Source organism: Mastigoproctus giganteus, chromosome 9 (genome assembly GCF_048544385.1).
Source record: "Mastigoproctus giganteus isolate SK-2022 chromosome 9, ASM4854438v1, whole genome shotgun sequence".
NCBI classification, from domain to species: domain Eukaryota; kingdom Metazoa; phylum Arthropoda; class Arachnida; order Uropygi; family Thelyphonidae; genus Mastigoproctus; species Mastigoproctus giganteus.
In genome coordinates this window covers 118,137,899-118,157,464 of record NC_143583.1, presented here as the reverse complement: position 1 = coordinate 118,157,464, position 19,566 = coordinate 118,137,899, and the positions used below count along the sequence as shown (strand labels likewise).

Sequence of the window (19,566 nt, the reverse complement as noted above, 5' to 3'; positions counted from 1 at the left end):
TTTGTTACTCATATTTGTTATTTTTAAAACTAAATCTTTTTTCAATATACTGAATTAAAGTGTTTAGAAAATCATCTGCTCTTTTCTTGTACAAATAACTTTTCCATAGCAATAAATCTGTAAAAATGATCATTTAACTTGGAAAGTAGAGTTTTTTTCAGATTAAACATTCAGTTGAAAAGTTCTATTATAATAGGACCTTCCTGTTCTAGATTAAAAATTACATTTTGGACACAGGCTGCTGCATTTGAAAAGAAAGAAAGGTAGACTTCAGCCAATTCGTTTGAAAAAAAAAAATCATGCAGAATAGGACATCTTTCCAAAGACAAAAAATAGCTTTTAACTGGCTCAAAATTTTTGTTTAGCCTATCTACAGCTGGACGGAGTGACAACTATCTTGTTGGAACATGACATTAGATCTGAATAATCTAGGTCATAAAATTTGTAATATTCTTTTAAATTTTCTACCCTTTTGCTATATAAACTAAATTCATTATATGTCCTTAAAGTTACACATTCTATATCAAATTTTAAACAACTTGTAGCTTTTCTTGTTGCATTGTGTAACACATGACAAAGACACTCATTACCTATTAAATTTTTTGAGTTCAGTAAACACACTGATTAATACCAAAATATACACTGGCATTATCTCCACAAAAACTAACAGTGTTCTGAGGATTTAAGCCCAGCTTTTTCAACTAAGCAAAGTGATATATCTTTTGAGGTTTCTGACTGGCTGTTAAAAAAACTCAAAAGTTTTGTTTGAAATCCTCCAGCAAACTTAGAAAAATATTTAAATATTAAAGAAAACATTTTAAAGTTTCCTTTGTTTGACAAATCAGTTGCAATTGAAAAGGGATGATTATTTTTAAAATTTCGGTAACTGTAGTCACACATTCTTTTGCTAGAACATTTGTTATTATTTTAGATATTTTTGTTCTTCCGCATTTAAATTGAGTGGTGATGTTTGAATCACTAAAAAATGTTGTAAATAATGAACTCATGCAATCAGCCAATTGCATGACTTCATTATTTACAACATTTATCACACCATGCAACAATTGCATGTTGCACAGTGTGGTAGACAAAAGTAGCTTGTTAAGATCATAAATACCTCCATTTGCTTTCGAAAATTCACAATTGCATTGTACACATATTGCTTTACCAATACTTTTTCCTTTAACTACCCAAGTGTAAGTTTTCAGTTTTCTCTCAGTGCTCGTTGAAGTAATTCTTGCGTTTTTTTCTTTATTTTCTTCTCTTGATGCACTTTTTCTATTTTTTTTTTTTTTTTTTTCCTTTGATATCTGAAGATGATAATGATGAAGACATTCTGTAAAAAAAAGGGGGGGGGGGGGCTGTATACTATTTATAAAATTTTTTGTATTGTTAATAATCAGAAGAACAGTATTAATTAAATTCTTACAACAATTAATTTTAAACTTTATGTGTATTGAAATAATCATAATGAAATCTCCAATTATATAAACCAACCTTTCCGATGCACGTGCAAGAGAGAGGTTTCACTTAAACTCACTTCATGCGAGAGTTTCACCCTTTGCTAGAGAAAGAAGGAATCACGTTCTTCGATACAACATCTCCTTTAGTTTGTTTTCTGAGTCTTAAATCATTATAATGAAATAAAAAATAATCAAGTAGAATGTAAACGGTTACAAAGTAAGCATAATATAAATATTCTATAACCCTGTTTGTAAATAGGATAGAATGTCGTTTTTGAGTCTTTAAGGGGTGCATTTCAACAACAAATTTATCGTCAGTTAATTCTTTCTTCCTAAATAATCATCTAAACAGGGTGTTTTATGATTTCTGCTTTTTTCAAATACCTCATTTCAAATTTTAAAAGGGGGCATCTTGGAAATATAATTTCAAAAAAGGGGATATTATACCCCGAAATGGGGTACATCTGGAAACCCTAATGTAGGCTCTAGCATTGAGCTAAGCAGCTGAGTGCTCAAATGGTCGTTTAATTTGTTTCCTTTGAGGTCATCAACTCTGTTCTTCAAGCTCTTATATTTACCCATCAGAATTTACCCAATTCTGATGAATTTACCCAAATCTGATGGGTAATTTACCCAATTACCCATCAGAATGCTAAATTTGCATTTAATCCCCTCACATTCTTTGCAGTGGAAACACACAATGGCTATATTGTGTCCTGCTACAGAAGGCTTCATAAACATGCAAGAAGTAGAACACATGATAGAGGCTTGATTTATGAGATAGCTACCCTTAGTAGTTCTTTCCCTAAACTAAGAAATATGTGAGTACAGTAATAGTGCTACACTATTCCCATGTTATACAAGAATAGTACATATTACACTGAACAACAAATTTTGGGTCATATCTTGTTACGGGCATGAAAGTAAGTTTACTTTATAGATTTTAGGTGCCAAACGCAGAAATAGTGCTTAAAATGGCAGATTGGCTCTATTTTTCGAAAAAAAGTTTTTTATATTTATACAAGGTACTTTTTATTTATATGGTACAAAGATGTAGATACAAACATACCTTTATCAAACATGGGACCTTTTCACCTTTCGCTTGTATTCAACTTCTGAAGCATCCCTTTTCACCATCCAACAATAATTGGCTAACCAAATGACAAAAGCAAATGGAAGCGCTCACCATGTTCGTCGCTGATGGCACCACAGTTTGGCGGGAAGAAATCCACATGTGAGTGTAAGAAATGCATCTTCATGTTGCACCTGTTTTTCGTAAGAAATAATGAGATTTTCCACAAGCTGCCTGTAGTTGCCGGCTTTAAAATTTCCTAGAAAACCAGTAAAAACATTTTGAAAGGCTTTCCATGCTGATTTCTCGCTATCATTAAGGACCCATTCGAACTATTCGTCTTTGAAAAGTTGCCTTATTCGTGGACCAGTGAAAACACCTGCCTTAGTATTCTCTGTACTAAGTCTTGGGAATTTCTCTTGCAAGTATGTGAATGCAGGACCGTTCACTTCCAAAGCCTTCACAAAATATTTCATGAGCCCCAATTTGATATGGAGGTGGAAGCAAAACTTTATTTGGATCTACCAGAGGTTCAAATGTTGTATTCTTCCTTCCAGGTGTTAATAATTTTTGTTAAGGCCAACATCTCTTCTCGTAGTGCATATCCTACTTGCAGAGAAAGCAACAATACTTAGTGTAACCCTTTTGTAGTCCTAATAGAATGGCGATTACCTTTATGTGATGATGCTCTCCGTGTTTGCGTGTGTTTCTTTTTTGTTGACAACATATGCAAGAGGTATTGAAGGCTGAATATGCAGAGAAAACAACAATATTTAGTGTAACCCTTTTGTAGTCCTAATAGAATGGCGATTACCTTTAAATCAACACGTATCTGCCAGTCATACTTCTGATGGTGTACACCTAAGAGGATTCTCTCCATGTTTGCGTGTGTTTCTTTTTTGTGGACGACATATGCAAGAGGTAGTGAAGGCTGAATATTTCCATTGTGTAATAACACAGCCTTAATTCTTAGCTTATAAGCATCTATAAATAGTTGCCATCCTTCGGGAACATGCTTCATGGTCATTGCTGCCATTAGACCATCAACATCCTTACAAAGAGTGAGTGCACCTTCTGTTTGATAGGATTTATCATAGTCTTTATTTCAAGTACAAAATGTTGTTACTTTCACAGAATGCTCTAGAAGAGTCCACTTTTGTAGTCTTGAGGCCAAAAGCTTTTCCTTATTCTTCGGCGGTTCGAGATCATTCCTGATGAGGTCTTAAGCTCACTTTCTATGATCTTATGTAGTTCAGAAGGATAGAGGTTTGGACAAAATGGTGGATCCCTTGAAGTACACGGTTGCTTTACTTCTTCATGTATATCAAGTTGATGTTCATCAGTATTTTCATCAGAATGTACATAAAATGGTTGGGTGGTTCAGGAATAGGTAGTACTTCACTGTGAGGCATGGGATGAATTGCAAATGGTATATTTGGGTATTTCACTGATCACTCTTTCTTCATTGTCATCCCTTTTCTAATAGGAAGCACCATACATAAGTAACAGTCTGTGATGTGATTTGTTGGTCCCTCCATATCATGGGCACTGCGAAAGGCATAAAACGTCCCTTTTGATTCACCCACTTGTTGAGTTTTGATGAACAGGTAGTGTAGCATATGTGTGGAGCCATTCTTGTCCTGGTTGCCTACTTTACACCCAAAGTACAAGAAGGCATTTTTTATGGCTTGAGTTAAGGGACCCTTTCTTGAAACTAATGTGACTTCTCCACATATGTAACAGAAGTCATCCGGACTATTCACACAATTATGGGACATATTAAGCTCACACGAAACAAATACTGCACAAAAAATAGGAATCTTACAGAGAACACTGAAACTGCGGTGTTGCCGTGGGTTTTGCACAGAGCAGTAGTTGATAATTAGAGTAACTCACTAATATGAGACCCCAACTATAATTCGAAAACAAGAGCCAATCGACAAATTTTAATGTGATTTTTGTGTTCAGCAGCATAAATTAGTCAAGATTGAGTGTTTTCGTAACATTTTACGTGTTTACCAGTGTTATGAGCATGCATATCAGATCATGTTTTAGTGTTATAAATTTATAGTTTACAACTTAATAAAAATATTCAAATTAATTATACTCCTATAGTGTTATATAAAAAAAATATTAAGTAGCATTTATATCAGCCTTATGTTGATGCATTGAAAATTGAATAATAGCAGCAGGATTCCTTCTTATTTCAACACTTGCTTTTTTTTTTTTTTTTTTCCTTTTTGAACAATTTCCAAGACAAAGTAAGAAACAACTACATCTTCTTTATCAGATAAACACAGATAACTACACTACTAATTTCAACAAAAATATAACAAAAAAGCAATAATTTTATATACTAACAAAAAAGTCCACTTAGCAATGTTCAGAAATATCACAGCCCTTGCTACCATTAATTAGAATTCAGTTTAGGCCTAAGGACTGCATAATCCTTACAAAAATTAAAGCTTCTTTTTTCATTTCTTCTTCATCATCATCTCTTAACCTTTCTAACAGTTAATTCCCTAGATATTCCTCACTATCTACTGGTTTCTTAATATCAGTTTACTGCTTAATAAAAATTAATGTAAAAATTTGTTCCTTCTGTGGCCTCTCTAGTTTCTTAATGTAAGAGACTGTTATCTGATCAATTGGGAAATTGGGCTGTTAGTGAGGTAATTGCTACTCTGCATTTGATTTAATTTGATTGCTACTCTGCTTGTGATTTCCTTGCATGTAGCAGTCTGTATTTGGAGGATTAAATTAATGTATCTCTTAAAAATTAAAATGAACTTTTTATAAAAATTGCTTTCATAGAAAAAATTGTTTCTAGTGTGATAGTTGCAATGTGTACATTATTTAGGGAATGCATATCTGTGCAAATTGCAATCTTTTAAGTGTCTGTACATCCATTGAAGTTTAGAGTTACTTCCTGAAGTTACACAGCTAATTTTTATTCTTTCTGTTAGTTGATTGTTCAATGTCTGATTTGATAAATAAACAAGTTCTGATACCACCATAGAAAGAAATTGAGGTTTAACAAATTGAAGCTTCAGTGTAGCCCCAGTTTTCATCACAGCATCCTCTTGTCTACTTCTAACGTTTCTATCCAACCACTCCGACTACCCAGGTGAAATGAGATGTGCATCTTGTTGGAATTAAATCATTGTCTGAGCTGTTGAAAATTTCATCTATGTGCTTTACAAAACGAATTACCATTAAGAGATTCATCCCAAAAGTATGGACCTATAATCACTTGAACAGAATAGCTGTCCACACTGTAGCATCTGAATTGATTGAGAATGGGCATCTTCCACATACTGGAAGTACTCATCATTCCACTACTAATAGTATTTTTAACATTTCCGTTCAGAAAGAAGCATGCTTCATGATTAAGCAGATGTCTCCGTATTGCCTGCCGTAGAAGAGTGGTCAATGCAGGTGCACATACACTTGCATTGATTGTAGTTTGAGTCCACAGACTGTTAAATATGATTAATGATTGTATTCTTCCTTTCTTGTTAAAATGATTAATTATAAACTCCTCTGACCTAAGAGGTCCTGCTGGGCTATAAACAGAACATCTTTGCTGCATTTACATTAATAATATATATCCATTTGCAAAATTAAACTTTAATCTCATTGTAATCTCACTGTAGTTCCTGAACTCTGACTAATTTGAAATGGCTAATTTGGAAATTTGTGCCTTTTTAGCACTATACAAAAATCCTTAACCCTTGTCTTTTTTTATTTTATTTTTGAAGAGTTATTGTGAGTTACATATTTATCTAAAGTAGTTAATGTGTTTGTATCTTCTGTGTATATTCAAGATTATTAAGCACAAAACTTGTCTGGAACATTTCCAGTATTCTTAAAATGTTTGGTAAATTTCCCAAAAATATGTACCGTACCTGGAATTTAGCTTTAGGGATAGAGCTGGTGAAATTCATCACAGGACCCTCACTGACTTCTAGCAGCAGCACTGCAGTAATAGCAGCTGAAGGCTATGTTGCATTCCACAGACTGATATTTCTACTAAATAATCCAGTCAGAAGAGTTTTGCAAAATATTAAATAATAAAATTGCAATGGCTAGGATCCTCCATGACAGTATAATGATTTGAAATTATTTGAGCTAAATGAATGATTTGAATGATAAGAGCTTTCAGCTGCTGTCACTCATTTAGAGGCCTGGGTTCAAATCCAGCACTCCTCCATTGAAATCCTCCAATTTGTTGGAAGATGTGAATGGAGGAATCCATACAAACCTTTTTCAGTTGTCCAATTTCAAATAGTGGGAATAAGACATTCCCTGTTATTTATTTTTAATTTTCCTGCAACAATGAACTTTTGTAGCACTCTGTGCTACAAAAGTTCATTGTTGTTAAAGTTCATTTATTAGTTGCCCCTTGAAACAGTAGCCAAACTTTAGGTGATTTTCAGTCAAAAATATTATATGGACAGGCATACTTTTCTCTAATTTTTTTCCTCAGTGTGTGAATAAATATAACACACTTTGCACATTTACCTTATGCCATTACATAGCTAGTTGCTATATACAGTTGGTCGTCGACTTACGACCGACTTCTGTTCTGACTGACAGGTCGTAAGTCGATCTGGTCGTATGTCGGCTATATATTTATTAACAGTATTTTTAACCTTTCTAATCTTTTCATCATCTTTATAATTTATTTTTATAATCTTTTAAATTTTTATCATCTTTTATTTTTCATTTTAAAGACTAATGTTTTCATCTTTTACTTAGCGATACTGTACATACCTTCGTTTCTACGCCTAGGCTATCTCTCTCTCTCTCTGAGGTTAAATTCAAACGTTCTCTACATTTTAATTGGTTTATTATTCATACTGTTTATAAAAAAACAAAACTACAATCTATAATTATATTGTACATAATGTGAAAAATAATACTGTACATGATGTACTGTAAACACAAAAATACAATCTAAAATTAATGTAAAAATTAATACAAATGAAATTTACAAAATCAATTTTTAATCTTTGCTTGTGCTGGGTTGTGCATCGTCAGGGTCATGTTCTTGGGTTGAGGTAGGAGTGTTTATTTATAAGATACCGTGGAATGTGATAACTTCAAGTCACATGCCATCGTATTCACTTTCTTTTCGCCTTCATACTGCTGGATAATTTTCATTTTACACTCTAAATCAATAGTTTTCCTTGACTTCTTAGTGGCGGATATGTAGATGAAGACATTTTCCTTTTACTAAACATTTTATGCGTATTTCAGTAGAATTTTAATTAATACACCACATGCAACAGATGCTTGAAAGCGACTGGGTGTATGTGAGAGAGCGACTGAGTGTATGTGCCTGGTGCTGTCTTCAGGCCTCCCGTCATCGATGTGCCTCCTCACCTGGGTTATGGGTGTCCTCAGTAGTGACTTCCTGATTTATTATTATTATTATTTTTTTGTGGTCGTAAGTGCGGCCGGTCGTAAGTCGCATAGGTCGTAAGTCGATGACCAAGTGTATAACAAAAATTAATGATTATCTCTTTATACATTAAAAAAGGTTTTCCTCCTAGTGATATTTATTCAAGCCAATGGGAGAAGAGAGTGGGGCAGTTGCATCACTACAAATGTGCAGGTAAATAATTACATTGTTGTTTTCCATTGAAAGACAACTGCATCACGTTCACTAACCTCGTGCACATGCTTCACTCTGTAATGCATGATCATTCAGCATCATTTGATGTTCCTTTGTAATGTCAGCTGATGAAGGGACCTGATATAGTTTGTATATTTGTAAATAGTTTAGTATTTTGTAAATATTTTAAATATTTCTATAATTTGTAAATATTTTAGTCCTGCTCTTTCGGTTGATCAATATTCCTCATGCATTATGGAACCTGAAGCAAAAGGCCTTTCCCAAAGTGACCTATGTAAATGCAGGTAAATAATTACATAGTAATATATATTCCATCTTGAGAATGCCACGTGGCGGGGGGGGATCAATGGGAGAAGAGGGATACGGATAATGTGGTAAAAGGGCAGGGCAATTATGTCATTATAAATGCACAGGTAAATTATTACATAGGTCATTCCCTGATTAAAATATCGATCATAGTGGCATAGTGTTTGGGTAAGGCGCCACCTGTGGTTTCCCACATCTGCACCATCAGTACTCTTGTGATGAATACAGACCCTCTGTAAAAGTCAGAAAAGCATGTATAGTTTAGTGTTGGGTTCTGTTTTTTTTGTGCTGGCTTCTTGGCTGCAGGGCCTCTAGCGGGACTCCACGCCCACTATCACTACTGGGAGATGAACCAGGCTGTTCACAGTACTGTGGCTGCTCTCCATCACATTGCCTGAGCTTCCTGATGGAGAACAAAATAAAAAAAAAAAAAAAAAAAAAGCATGAGTGAGGGAGATAACTGAAGGATGGAAGTAAAAAGGGGGAGGAAGTACATCAGTGCATTTTGACAGGTGTGTCTTTTACATAGAAAAAATTTGACTTACTCTGTCATACCTCTACATTTTACATGGAAAAGCTAGTTGGTGAGTAAAGCCAGCAGGGGGCAAAGCCCCTAGTAATCATTAATAATAATAATTATGTGTGATTTTTCCATGTGGATTAGAAAATAAGCAACTTAATAATGGTTAATTTGTTTTATCTGTTTAATCAAATTAAATGTTATTAAATTAAATTATTATCAAATTTTATAAAAATTCAAAAAATAATTCTTATACACCTTATATTCTTTACTGAGTAAGACAGTGTGATCAGTGAAAATTAAGAAGTACATTTTCCGTGAAAAATAATATCTTTGAATTGTTTGTATTGTGGTCATTTGAGTTTTTGTGCATATAGGATTCCTAACATATATAAAGCATAATTTGTATTCCAGTAATAGAAATATGGGAGCCCTTTGTGAGGAGTCCTGGCAGGCTGAGATCTGGGTGTAGCCATGTTTGGCTGCATTCCGGAATATATTGCACATTCAAAAAACTTTAGTGCACAGCTCTTCCAAATCTAGTACATGGCTGCACAAGTGTGTAGCTTAGAGGGAACTCTGTAGTAGATGTCCTGTTCTCACGTGTTAGTTTTATCAATTGTCAAGCATTCAGGAGTAATGCCAATTCACATATTCTGTTACTTGCAAACTGCTGAGTAACAGATTTCCTGAATCTACAAGGACTTGGTGGATCAGCAAAAATTGCAGACAATCATAAATGATATCATCAAATCATGTTTAAATTAAATTATAATGATGCATGGTCTATTCATCATAATTTAATTAAAAATTAATGCTTTAAAGTAAAATGTTAAATTAACATTAATTAATTAATCAAGAGTATAATTAGATAATAGATGCTTCCCTGCGTGTTTTTTTTTTTTTTTTTTTTTTGTGGATGCTTGGTTCATTTTCAGTGAAGCAACAGCTTTTGACTGATGCTCATTTTCACTGGAGTGAACAGAGCATCCCCAATTCAGAAAAATAGAATTCAGAGAAAAACATTAATTTTCTATCTTAATGTTGTGATTGAAATAAAAACCCAACTCCTTTACTAATTTAGCTAAATTAGTTCAGCTAAAATTCATGATGAAATATTAATATTTAGATCTCTATAAGAATAAATACAATCTACATTACATTGTTCAGAATACAATTTATTGTCACGATCAATTTCAGAAATAATTGCATATTTCCATCCTCACAGTGACTGGAAGATATTCAAAGAGTGGCATCAACTCTATGCAAGAAAGATATGATACAGAGCCTGTATTATAATCTGTATTTTAAATTGTAAAATTAATATTTAACATCCAGAATCAGCCAGTTTTTAGTTATATTGAATAATATAACTAAAAATATGTAAATTATATTGAATAATATACAGCTTTTAAATTTATATTGCATAGAAGAGAACTGATATATGCAGGTAGTACTGATAACAATCTTGCTTCTGATATGCATAAAATATGCTAATCATGATTACTTCATTTAACAAAAATAATGTCCTATTATTCTGCAGTGTTGTACTTGCAAAAGCTGCAAGTTTTGATTTGATTTCTGAAATAAATGTCAGATACAGCTGATTGATGCATCTAGCCTGTTCTCACCCTTAAGTGAGACAAGAGCATAAATTTAAATCTTAGGGAATAATAGAAGATTTGATCTCATGAAGTTCACCAATTGGTGGGTTGTTGAACACTGGAATAAGTTGCCTCCCAACATGGCAAATGCAGTGTGTCTGGCTAAGGCCAAAAAAGAATTGGATGATTATCTTGTAGAAATGAGAAAGTGTAAATATTCTTGTTATTATTATTTTATTTTATTTTATTTATTATTTTTTTTTTTTGACTGATGCAGAAATATTCACTTCCTTTCATTATTTGGGCTTACTGATACTAACTTCTAATAATTCATTTATATTACTTTTAAGTTTTTAATAATAACTTCCTTCTCTCTCTTCTCCTACCTGCTTTAGTCATCCAAAATTGGAAGGTCTGCAAGCTGCCAAAGCTCTAGCTCTGAATTTAATAGAAACTGTAAGTAATATTTGTAACATTTTATTTGTTTTATTAGATACCCATTTTATCATATTATTTTTCTTTAAATATTATAATGAATTGAAAGTCATTTTAATTAATTCACCAATTCAGATTCTGTATGATTTGAACTACCTTATTTTTTATATATGTTGTTTATTTTTGCAGAAGAGTTTTTTTATTTTTTATTTATTTTTGCAGAAGAGTCTTCTTTCAGATTGGTTTCATAATCATTTTGTAAAATAAATAAAGTCATTTAAAAGGAAAAATTAAATAAAGTGGAAACAGCAAAACATTTTTATGTTAGTTAATCCCTCTGTTAAATCCTTCTGATGAAATTTTCACAATCAAGTGATAGTGGCAACATCAAGTGGCTTTTCTTATCTCCTGGCATAACAGTCTTTATTTTTAACCATGAATCAGGGAGTTATAATCAGTTGTAAATGTTTATATTGAAGGAAACAATTGAAGATGTTTTTTTTTTTTTCTTTGACACTTCTGACAAGAGAAGAAATGACTTTGGTTAATATTAACATTATAAAATGTGCTATTTACAACTGAGCCACAAGTTGGAATGAAGTAAAGCTGAGTACAATAGTAAATACATGGAAAAAGCTGTTAAATGATGAATACGTTCTTATTTATTTGAACAGAATTTAAGATAAAAAAAGTGTTAAAATGTGTTGTGCAATAGTAGTGAAAAAAGATATTAATTTTTTGATGATATAAGAACATGGCTAGAATGAGATATAATATCCATAATCACGATTTTAAAAGAACTGTTTCTTTCACAAGTTATTTCCGTTAAGAGTGAACTACCAGTTAATGCACTTTTACACCATGATTATTACCTTTGTAATAATATGATGATCAGAATGGCCAGGGAAGAGAGATGATATCACCAGAAAGTGTTTGACTCCTGATTGGTCAAATACAATAATCCAGTAATCCTCCCCTATTCTCTAAAGATTCTCTTGTAATTATATAAATCAGTTTTAAACCTTTAGGAATTTTTTTTTTTTTTTATAAATTTATATTCTGCTGCCAAATATCTGCTCTCGATATTTTTATTTATTGTGCAATCTTTAATAATTTTTTTTTTTATATAGGATCTCCCGATAAAGTCCTTGTGCACTTCAAAACTACAATAACTTAGTTCTATACTAGATAAAAACAATCTGTAAAATGCATTGGAAAGATAATTTATCCTATTTTTTAGGGTCTGTAATCATAAGATTGTTAAGATTCATTATAATCACCATCATTACTGAAGTATGATTTTGCAGTTTCGTAAACACCTTCTCCAGTTGTTTCAGCTATGGCATTAATTGCATTTAGCATTAGCATTTGCATTAGTTGAGGCATATGATGCAAGAAAGCAAGCTTATACAGCATCAGCCAAAAAAGAAAGAAAAACCCTTCCCATATCACCCATCTGGTCACTCCAAATGTTTGTCTAGTTCAGCCTTAAATTTATTTAATCTATTAACTTCCACAACAACAGATGGAAGTCTGTTCCAGCAATCAACTACCCTTTGGCTAAAGGCAAACTTCCGCACATCTATTCTACAACTGTCTTTCCTCAGTTTGAATCTATGCCCCTCAGGTTCTTAGTCTGAGCAAGCAGAAGTATCCCGTCACCATTCAAGGCCTTATACACCTCAGTCAGATCACCTCGCAAGTGCCTAGTCTCCAGATGCTGTAACTTGCAGAACTTAAGCCTTTCTTCATAAGCGCGCCCCTTTGTTCCTCTCACCAATATTGTGTGAGGCATCTCCGTAACCAGGTGGAAAGGAGCAGCAGTGCGTAGCACACGCTTCTTGATTAGACCGGGGTTCGAGCCCGTCACCACCAAATACGGAGGATGCGGAAAGGTTAGGGAATGACCACTGCATATTCCCGGAGCAATAGGGCCTTAGTTTCTAATGTTCCTAAAAACCAAATAACAACAACCAATCTTGTTGCCCTTCTTGTTACTCATTCCAGCAACTCTACATCCTTCCTAAAATTAGGCCTCCAGACCTGTATACAGTACTCAAGGTGTGACCCGACCATTGCCTATACAAAGGCAATAATCACATCTTTGTCTCTGCTAGCAAAATTTCTATATTTCATTGACAAAACTCCGTGATCTGCTCTGGCAGCCTGTCTGCACTGCTCAGAGAACTTCATATCTGACTGCACAATTACCCACAGGTCTTTTTCATTTTCCACCTCCCTGAGTGTAGTACCACAGAGTTGGTATGTTTCTCTTGGGTTACTGCTACCTGTATGCAGTACTTTGCATTTGTCAATGTTAAACTTCAGTTGCCACTTCTCAGCCCATCTACCTAACTTTTCTAGATCCTGTTGCAGTAGCATACTGTTTTTAGTGTCATTAACAATCCTACCAACCAGGCTAGCTGGTTGGGTAAAGTGCCTGCCTGGCAACCCAAAAGGTTGCGGGTTCAAATCCCGCCTCGGGCTTGGATCAGAGTAAATGCAAAAACCTTTGGGAGCTGCATTATGGCCACAGAAGCTGATGCGCCAATAACTAACAAAAAAAATTAACAATCCTGCCAACCTTTGTATCATCTGCAAACTTGGACATTAAGCCTGATATACCTTCATTGATATCATTGATAAATGTGATCCTAGTATGAAGATCATTTAAAAAGTGAAAGCTTTGAGGAGTAAGCCATGCTTTTAATCTACCCCCGTAGAAAAAAAAGTCCAATGGGAACAAATTAGATGAGCAAGCTGGCCAAGCAATTGGCCCAACTCTGCTGTTCTGTCTGTTTGGGAAGGTCTCATTTAAAAATTGTCAAACATTCCAAGCGAATGTGTGACAATTTTTCCGGGTAAAGTGCTGAAAAACTGTATTGGCTTTAATTCTTGTAATAGTTCAGGAATAAAAACTATCCTGTAGCATTGCAAGATAACTATCACCATTAACCACTTTTCTTCAAAAAAAGGATCAGTTATGCATGTTTTTTAATGTGGATCTTAAGGTCCACATGATGTGGACCTTAAGATCCACATGACACAAACTTCTGGTTTCTGTCCCCCAAATATGGCAGTTATGTGATTAACATTGCCACTAGTGTAAAATGTTGCTTCAAAGATTATCAAAGTCTTCTTGTTTAATCTGAGCCTTCCAGTTCTTGTCATTAATGGAACTAGTTTCTTTAAACTTCTTCACCCAGTTTGAAGTTGAATGTCTGTGTGGTGCTTCCTTTGCATAATGTGTTGTAAATTTTCTTCTAACCACTGATATGGCTTTAAGCTCAGCTGGCCAGAAGACACAGTTCAGTTTCTCTTCTATTGAGGCCATCTCTTGTAGGGAAGATTATCTGAAAAAAAATTTTAAGTAATTATTTTTGTGCATAAAAACTAAAATAAATTACTTTTTCAGTGCATTTTACAAGTTGTTTTTGTCTTGTATAGAACCTAAATTATTGCAGTTATAACATGCACAAGGACTTTGACACCTTATATATAGCTTCTTTAACTTCTCTCTCGATAAAATTCCCCCCCACCCTTTTCCCTGATTATTTTGAAATTTTTTACATTAAAAAAGTGGCAGCATTCATGAGCATGTTCAAGTACCGCTGATTTCCTAGTAGCATTGCAAGATAACTATCACCATATGATAGTTATCTTGCAAGGAAAAATTTTCACCTTACAATGTGAAAATTTTTCCCTTTGATTTCCACAGCTTGTCAAGTTTGATCATGCAGTGTCATGTCAAATCGTATTTGGTAGGTTAAGTCCCATGTGTTGACATGTCTAGTATGTACAATCTTGGGATGTTGCTCATTCTTCTTCTGCATCTAATTCAGTTTAGGTGCCAATTCCAGATGTCAGAGCCAGTATTGTCCATAGTTGAGATTCATATGTTTGTTCAGGAATTAGTTTCAAGCTGTCGGTGTTCCTCATTTCTGTCCATTCATGAATCTCAGTTTAGTGAGTCAGCTGCTTTCTTTGGCATCTCCAGGAATTAGTCCTTGGTCAGTGGATTTAGTCAGGATCCTGTTTGGTGTGGGTATTCCCCAGTCATGTGTAGTTAATCAGTTCCTTGGCTTTCAGGAGGGATTTTTGGCCAGTGGTTTTAGGTTAGGGTTCTGTTTGGCTTGAGTGTTTCCCAGTCCGGGGTTATCTCTTTCTCTGTTGCAATCATTGTGTACAGCGATCTGCATTCTTGTGAAGAGGTCTTGTGCATATTGGCTGAGGAGTTTGTATTTTCCTTCAGAGTCTAGCAGGTGCTGTTCCTGGTTGCATGGTATGTATGTATGTAATCCTTGTTATAAGGAGACAGCACAAGTCCTCATAATGCGGGCACTCACACGTTATGTGGTGCTAGCTTTCCTGATCGCCACAGGTACATATAAGATCATCAGTTATACCCATATATTTAATTAGGCTTTTATCGCTCCGTGTCCTGTGAGTAGCATGGTCACAGACTGTCCCGGGTGGAACCATAGAGGTAGTTTGGGGTATACCCTGTCGTTAAAGGGAATAAACTTGCATGTGACCTCGCCTTTCATTGAGGTAGTCCACTGCTCCTGCCATACTTGCTCAGGTGATTCGTAAGTCGTGTTTTTTCCAGTGTCCTAGTGTTGATTAAGTCCAGGGTAAATCCAGTAGAGCTGGCTTGACACAATTCAACTCTGTGTTACCTACAATGTGCTGCACAACGAGCAGCAGGCACGTGAGATTGTAGGTAACATAGAGTTGAATTGTGCCAAGGAGTTTTCTGTTTACTGCAGTTATGGCCTTAGTGTACCAGATGGGGCACCATACGTGATGGCTGGGATAAAGATGGTTTTACAATAGAGCTGCAGGGTGTGCCAACTGAGTCCAAGTTGCAATGTGAGACCCTGGCAACAAGAGCAGTGTAATTCCTTATTTTATCCTTAAGGGTGGTTAAGATGGGGGCTGAAAGTTGAGCTGACTATCCAGAATGATTCCCAGGTATCGGAGTTGGGTGGCCAGCTTGATTGTGGTTCCTTCAATCTTAATTTGTGGTGGTCACACCACATTTAGTTTTCCTTTAAGGAGGATGGAACAGGTTTTTGTTGGTGAGATCTTGAGCTAATGCTTTCTTGTCCATTCCTGTAGAACTTGAATTGCTCTGTTCACCAAGGCCTACAACCGTGCCCTAGAGTCAGCGGCCACAGTGAGGATCAGGTTGTTCACAAAGGCCTGGGAGCAGACCTCACCCAAATCAATGAAAAGGAATTCATCAAAAATTATGTTCCACATGAGTGGTCCCTGCGGGCAGCCTCTGTGGATGTTCTTGGTCAACTTTTGGTAGGGTGTAGTGACTTGGATTTTTCTTTCCGTGAGGTACGTCCAGATGGTGTTATAAATTTATTGGGATTCCAGCTTGTCGAAGTCTGCTGAGGACACTTGGCCACCAAAGTGAGTCAAATGCCCTGGCAAAATCCATGGAGATAACTAAAAAGTACTTTTTATAGTATTCCTCCACTAACGTCAGAAGATTTTGGATAGCGTCAATGGTGGATAATCCCTGCTTGAAGCCGTATTGTCTGGGTGTATCTAGCTGGCTGCAATGTAATGGTTTACAGTTCTTTTGTGTAGGAGTCTTTCTAACAATTTGCTGAGGAGCGCTATAGGGCGATATGACTCTGGTGGGTCCAGTCTCTTGTTGGGTTCTTCAAAATCAGCTTTAGGTTGGCAACTTTCCATGCCATTGAGAATTTCCCAGTTTGTAGGTACAGGTTAAGGAATTGGAGTATGAGGTCTGGTTCTTGTTCAATTACCTTCTTAGCAATCGCTGGTTCTGTGAGATCTAGGCTGGGACATTTTATGTTCCTGATTAATGTAGCAGCTGCTTGCAGCTCACCCAGTAGGAAGAGTGGCTATTTGTTGGGAATTATATTCCTTGTTTGCCCGGCAGATTTCAATCTGCTCCTCAGTGGCTGGCAGGGCTGCCTCTTGGAAGATGGTGTCCAAGATGTTGGATATTGACTCTTCCCACGTAGTTGTTAGGTTTCCTGCCAAGATCTTTGTAGAAGTGACAACTTTGCCTCTGACTAGCTTATTAGTGGTGACCTTATAACCCCCCCCCCCAGGGATCAGTGTTCCTTGTCATTACCAGATGCTCCCAGGATTTCTGTTTGTTCGTTCGAATTTTTTCAGTGTACATTCATTCTTCTTCTTTTGTTTTGCACTTCCCTATAGTGTTGTTGGAGTGCTTCCACCTCAGCTGCCATCCAAGATAGTCTTGCTCTTTGAAACTCCTTCCTTCATCTGTTGGTTTCTCTTCTCATTCTCTGGAGCTCCTGGGTCCGCCAGGGGACCGCTCCTGATGCTGGACATTTCCATTTTATGCTTCCCTCACAGACAGCATGTATTATGTATGTTTCCTGTCACAGGGTGGCACCCAGATCTGTATCCATCTCCACCAATGTAATTGGCATAATACTCATCTAAATATGGTGGCCTGTTAATGTAAGTGTGTGTGTAAAGGTGTTGAAGTATGTTATAGTGAACAGGTCACTCAGCCAGCAGGTGATAGCCACAAATTGGGCAAATATCACCAGGTGCCCACCCTAGCATGAAAAGCCAGGCCTGGGTCTACTGTCATAGACAGTATGATATGTACCCAACTCCCACACCCACTAGTGAAGTGCAAGACTAGTGGGTGCCAGCATCCTGCCCCTAGGATGCCCACTCCTAGAATCTTGCAAAAAAAAATAAATAAAAATAAATAAATAATAATAAAATAATAATAAAATAAATAATAATAAAAAAAATAAAAATAAATAATAATAAAAAAATAAAAATAAATAATAAAATAAATAATAAAAAAATAAAATAAATAAATAATAATAAAATAAATAAATAATAATAAAATAAATAAAAACTACAACAAAAAAAATATATATATATTATATAGCATAGTGTATATGTAATGTTTAAAGTTTATAATGATAGAATTGTATATTATAGTTTTTGTCATATGCAACGTTAATGCCATTGTACATAGGGCAATTCGACATTATACGTGCATGATTTAATATAGGTCGATAAATTCAATAAAGTGGTATTTTTGATACATACATGATTAAATATTGGTCGATTAATTCAATTAAGTGGTATTTTATTATAGGTATTAGTGTACGGATCAGGTAATCAAGTCTGTTTGGCCTATAAACGTTAAGTTAAACTTATTAAAATTACTATGAAGCAATCAATATAAATGATAATGAAAATGTCATTACTAACTGATAATGAAAATGTGAATACTAAGTGGTTATGAAAATATCAATACTAAATGATAATGTGCAATGCAATTTTTGAAAATATCAATACTAAATGATAATGTGCTACAATTTTTGAAAAAAACATTCCATCACATGGCCATCAATCCACTACTTCATTGGGGGGTTTGAGCTGTCTGAATGAATATATATATATATATATATATATATATATATATTAGCGAAATAATGAATGGCAAAACTGGTATGGGGACAACAGAAATGGGTAGGTATGGGACATTCCTTCAGACGGGCTATCAATCCTCCCAAAGCCCCCAATGAAGTAATGGATTAATGGCCATGTGATGGAATGTTTTTTCAAAAATTGCAGCACATTATCATTTAGTATTGATATTTTCAAAAAAGTGGTATTTTCAAAAATTGCATTGCACATTATCTTTTAGTATTGATATTTTCAAAAATTGCATTGCACATTATCATTTAGTATTGATATTTTCATAATCACTTAGTATTGATATTTTCATAATCACTTAGTATTGATATTTTCATTATCAGTTAGTAATGACATTTTCATTATCATTTATATTGATTGCTTCATAGTAATTTTAATATGTTTAACTTAACGTTTATAGGCCAAACAGACTTAAGATAGCCCATATATGCTAGCTTGATTACCTGATCCGTATACACACTAATACCTATAATAATAAAATACCACTTAATTGAATTAATCGACCAATATTTAATCATGTACGTATCAAAATACCACTTTATTGAATTTATTGACCTACACACACACACACACCAGGAGATAACTCCCAAATACAGGGTAAAAACATCCTGAAACCTGAATTCACAGGAATCCAGCTTTTAAAAAAAAACCCTCAAGGGACAACTCCCAAATATAAGGGCAAACATCCCAATACCTGAATTTACAGGAAGCCACGCTATATAAAAAAAAAAAAAAAAAACACCCCAGGAGTTAACTCCCAAATACAGGGTAACATCCCGCAACCTGAATCCACAGGAAGCCAGTGAGAAAAAAAATAATAAATAATTAATGTAAACATGTCAGTAACATCATTAACTCCTTCCAGGAACATTTTTTTCCTGAAAATATGCCATAATGGATCGACTTTTTTTATTTTACAGATTAAAAGTATGCATCATGGGAATACTCATTGTATAGTTTTTTGTGTTTTTTATAAATTTTGTAGTAGAAAATATATGGGAGTAATTAACCCATTTGAGCTATCCCGAGTTATCTCACGTATG

General features: G+C 34.8%; 1 protein-coding gene across 1 annotated transcript in view; it reads left to right on the top strand.

Annotated features, from left to right (window-relative positions):
• The window catches only part of LOC150080674 (uncharacterized), a 354,324-nt gene that overhangs the window by 185,278 nt on the left and 149,480 nt on the right, over nucleotides 1-19,566 (top strand). The window contains exon 10 of the mRNA XM_090381399.1: nucleotides 11,002-11,062. Coding sequence (XP_090237525.1) covers nucleotides 11,002-11,062 — 61 coding nt within the window. The remainder of the gene's footprint in view (nucleotides 1-11,001; nucleotides 11,063-19,566) is intronic.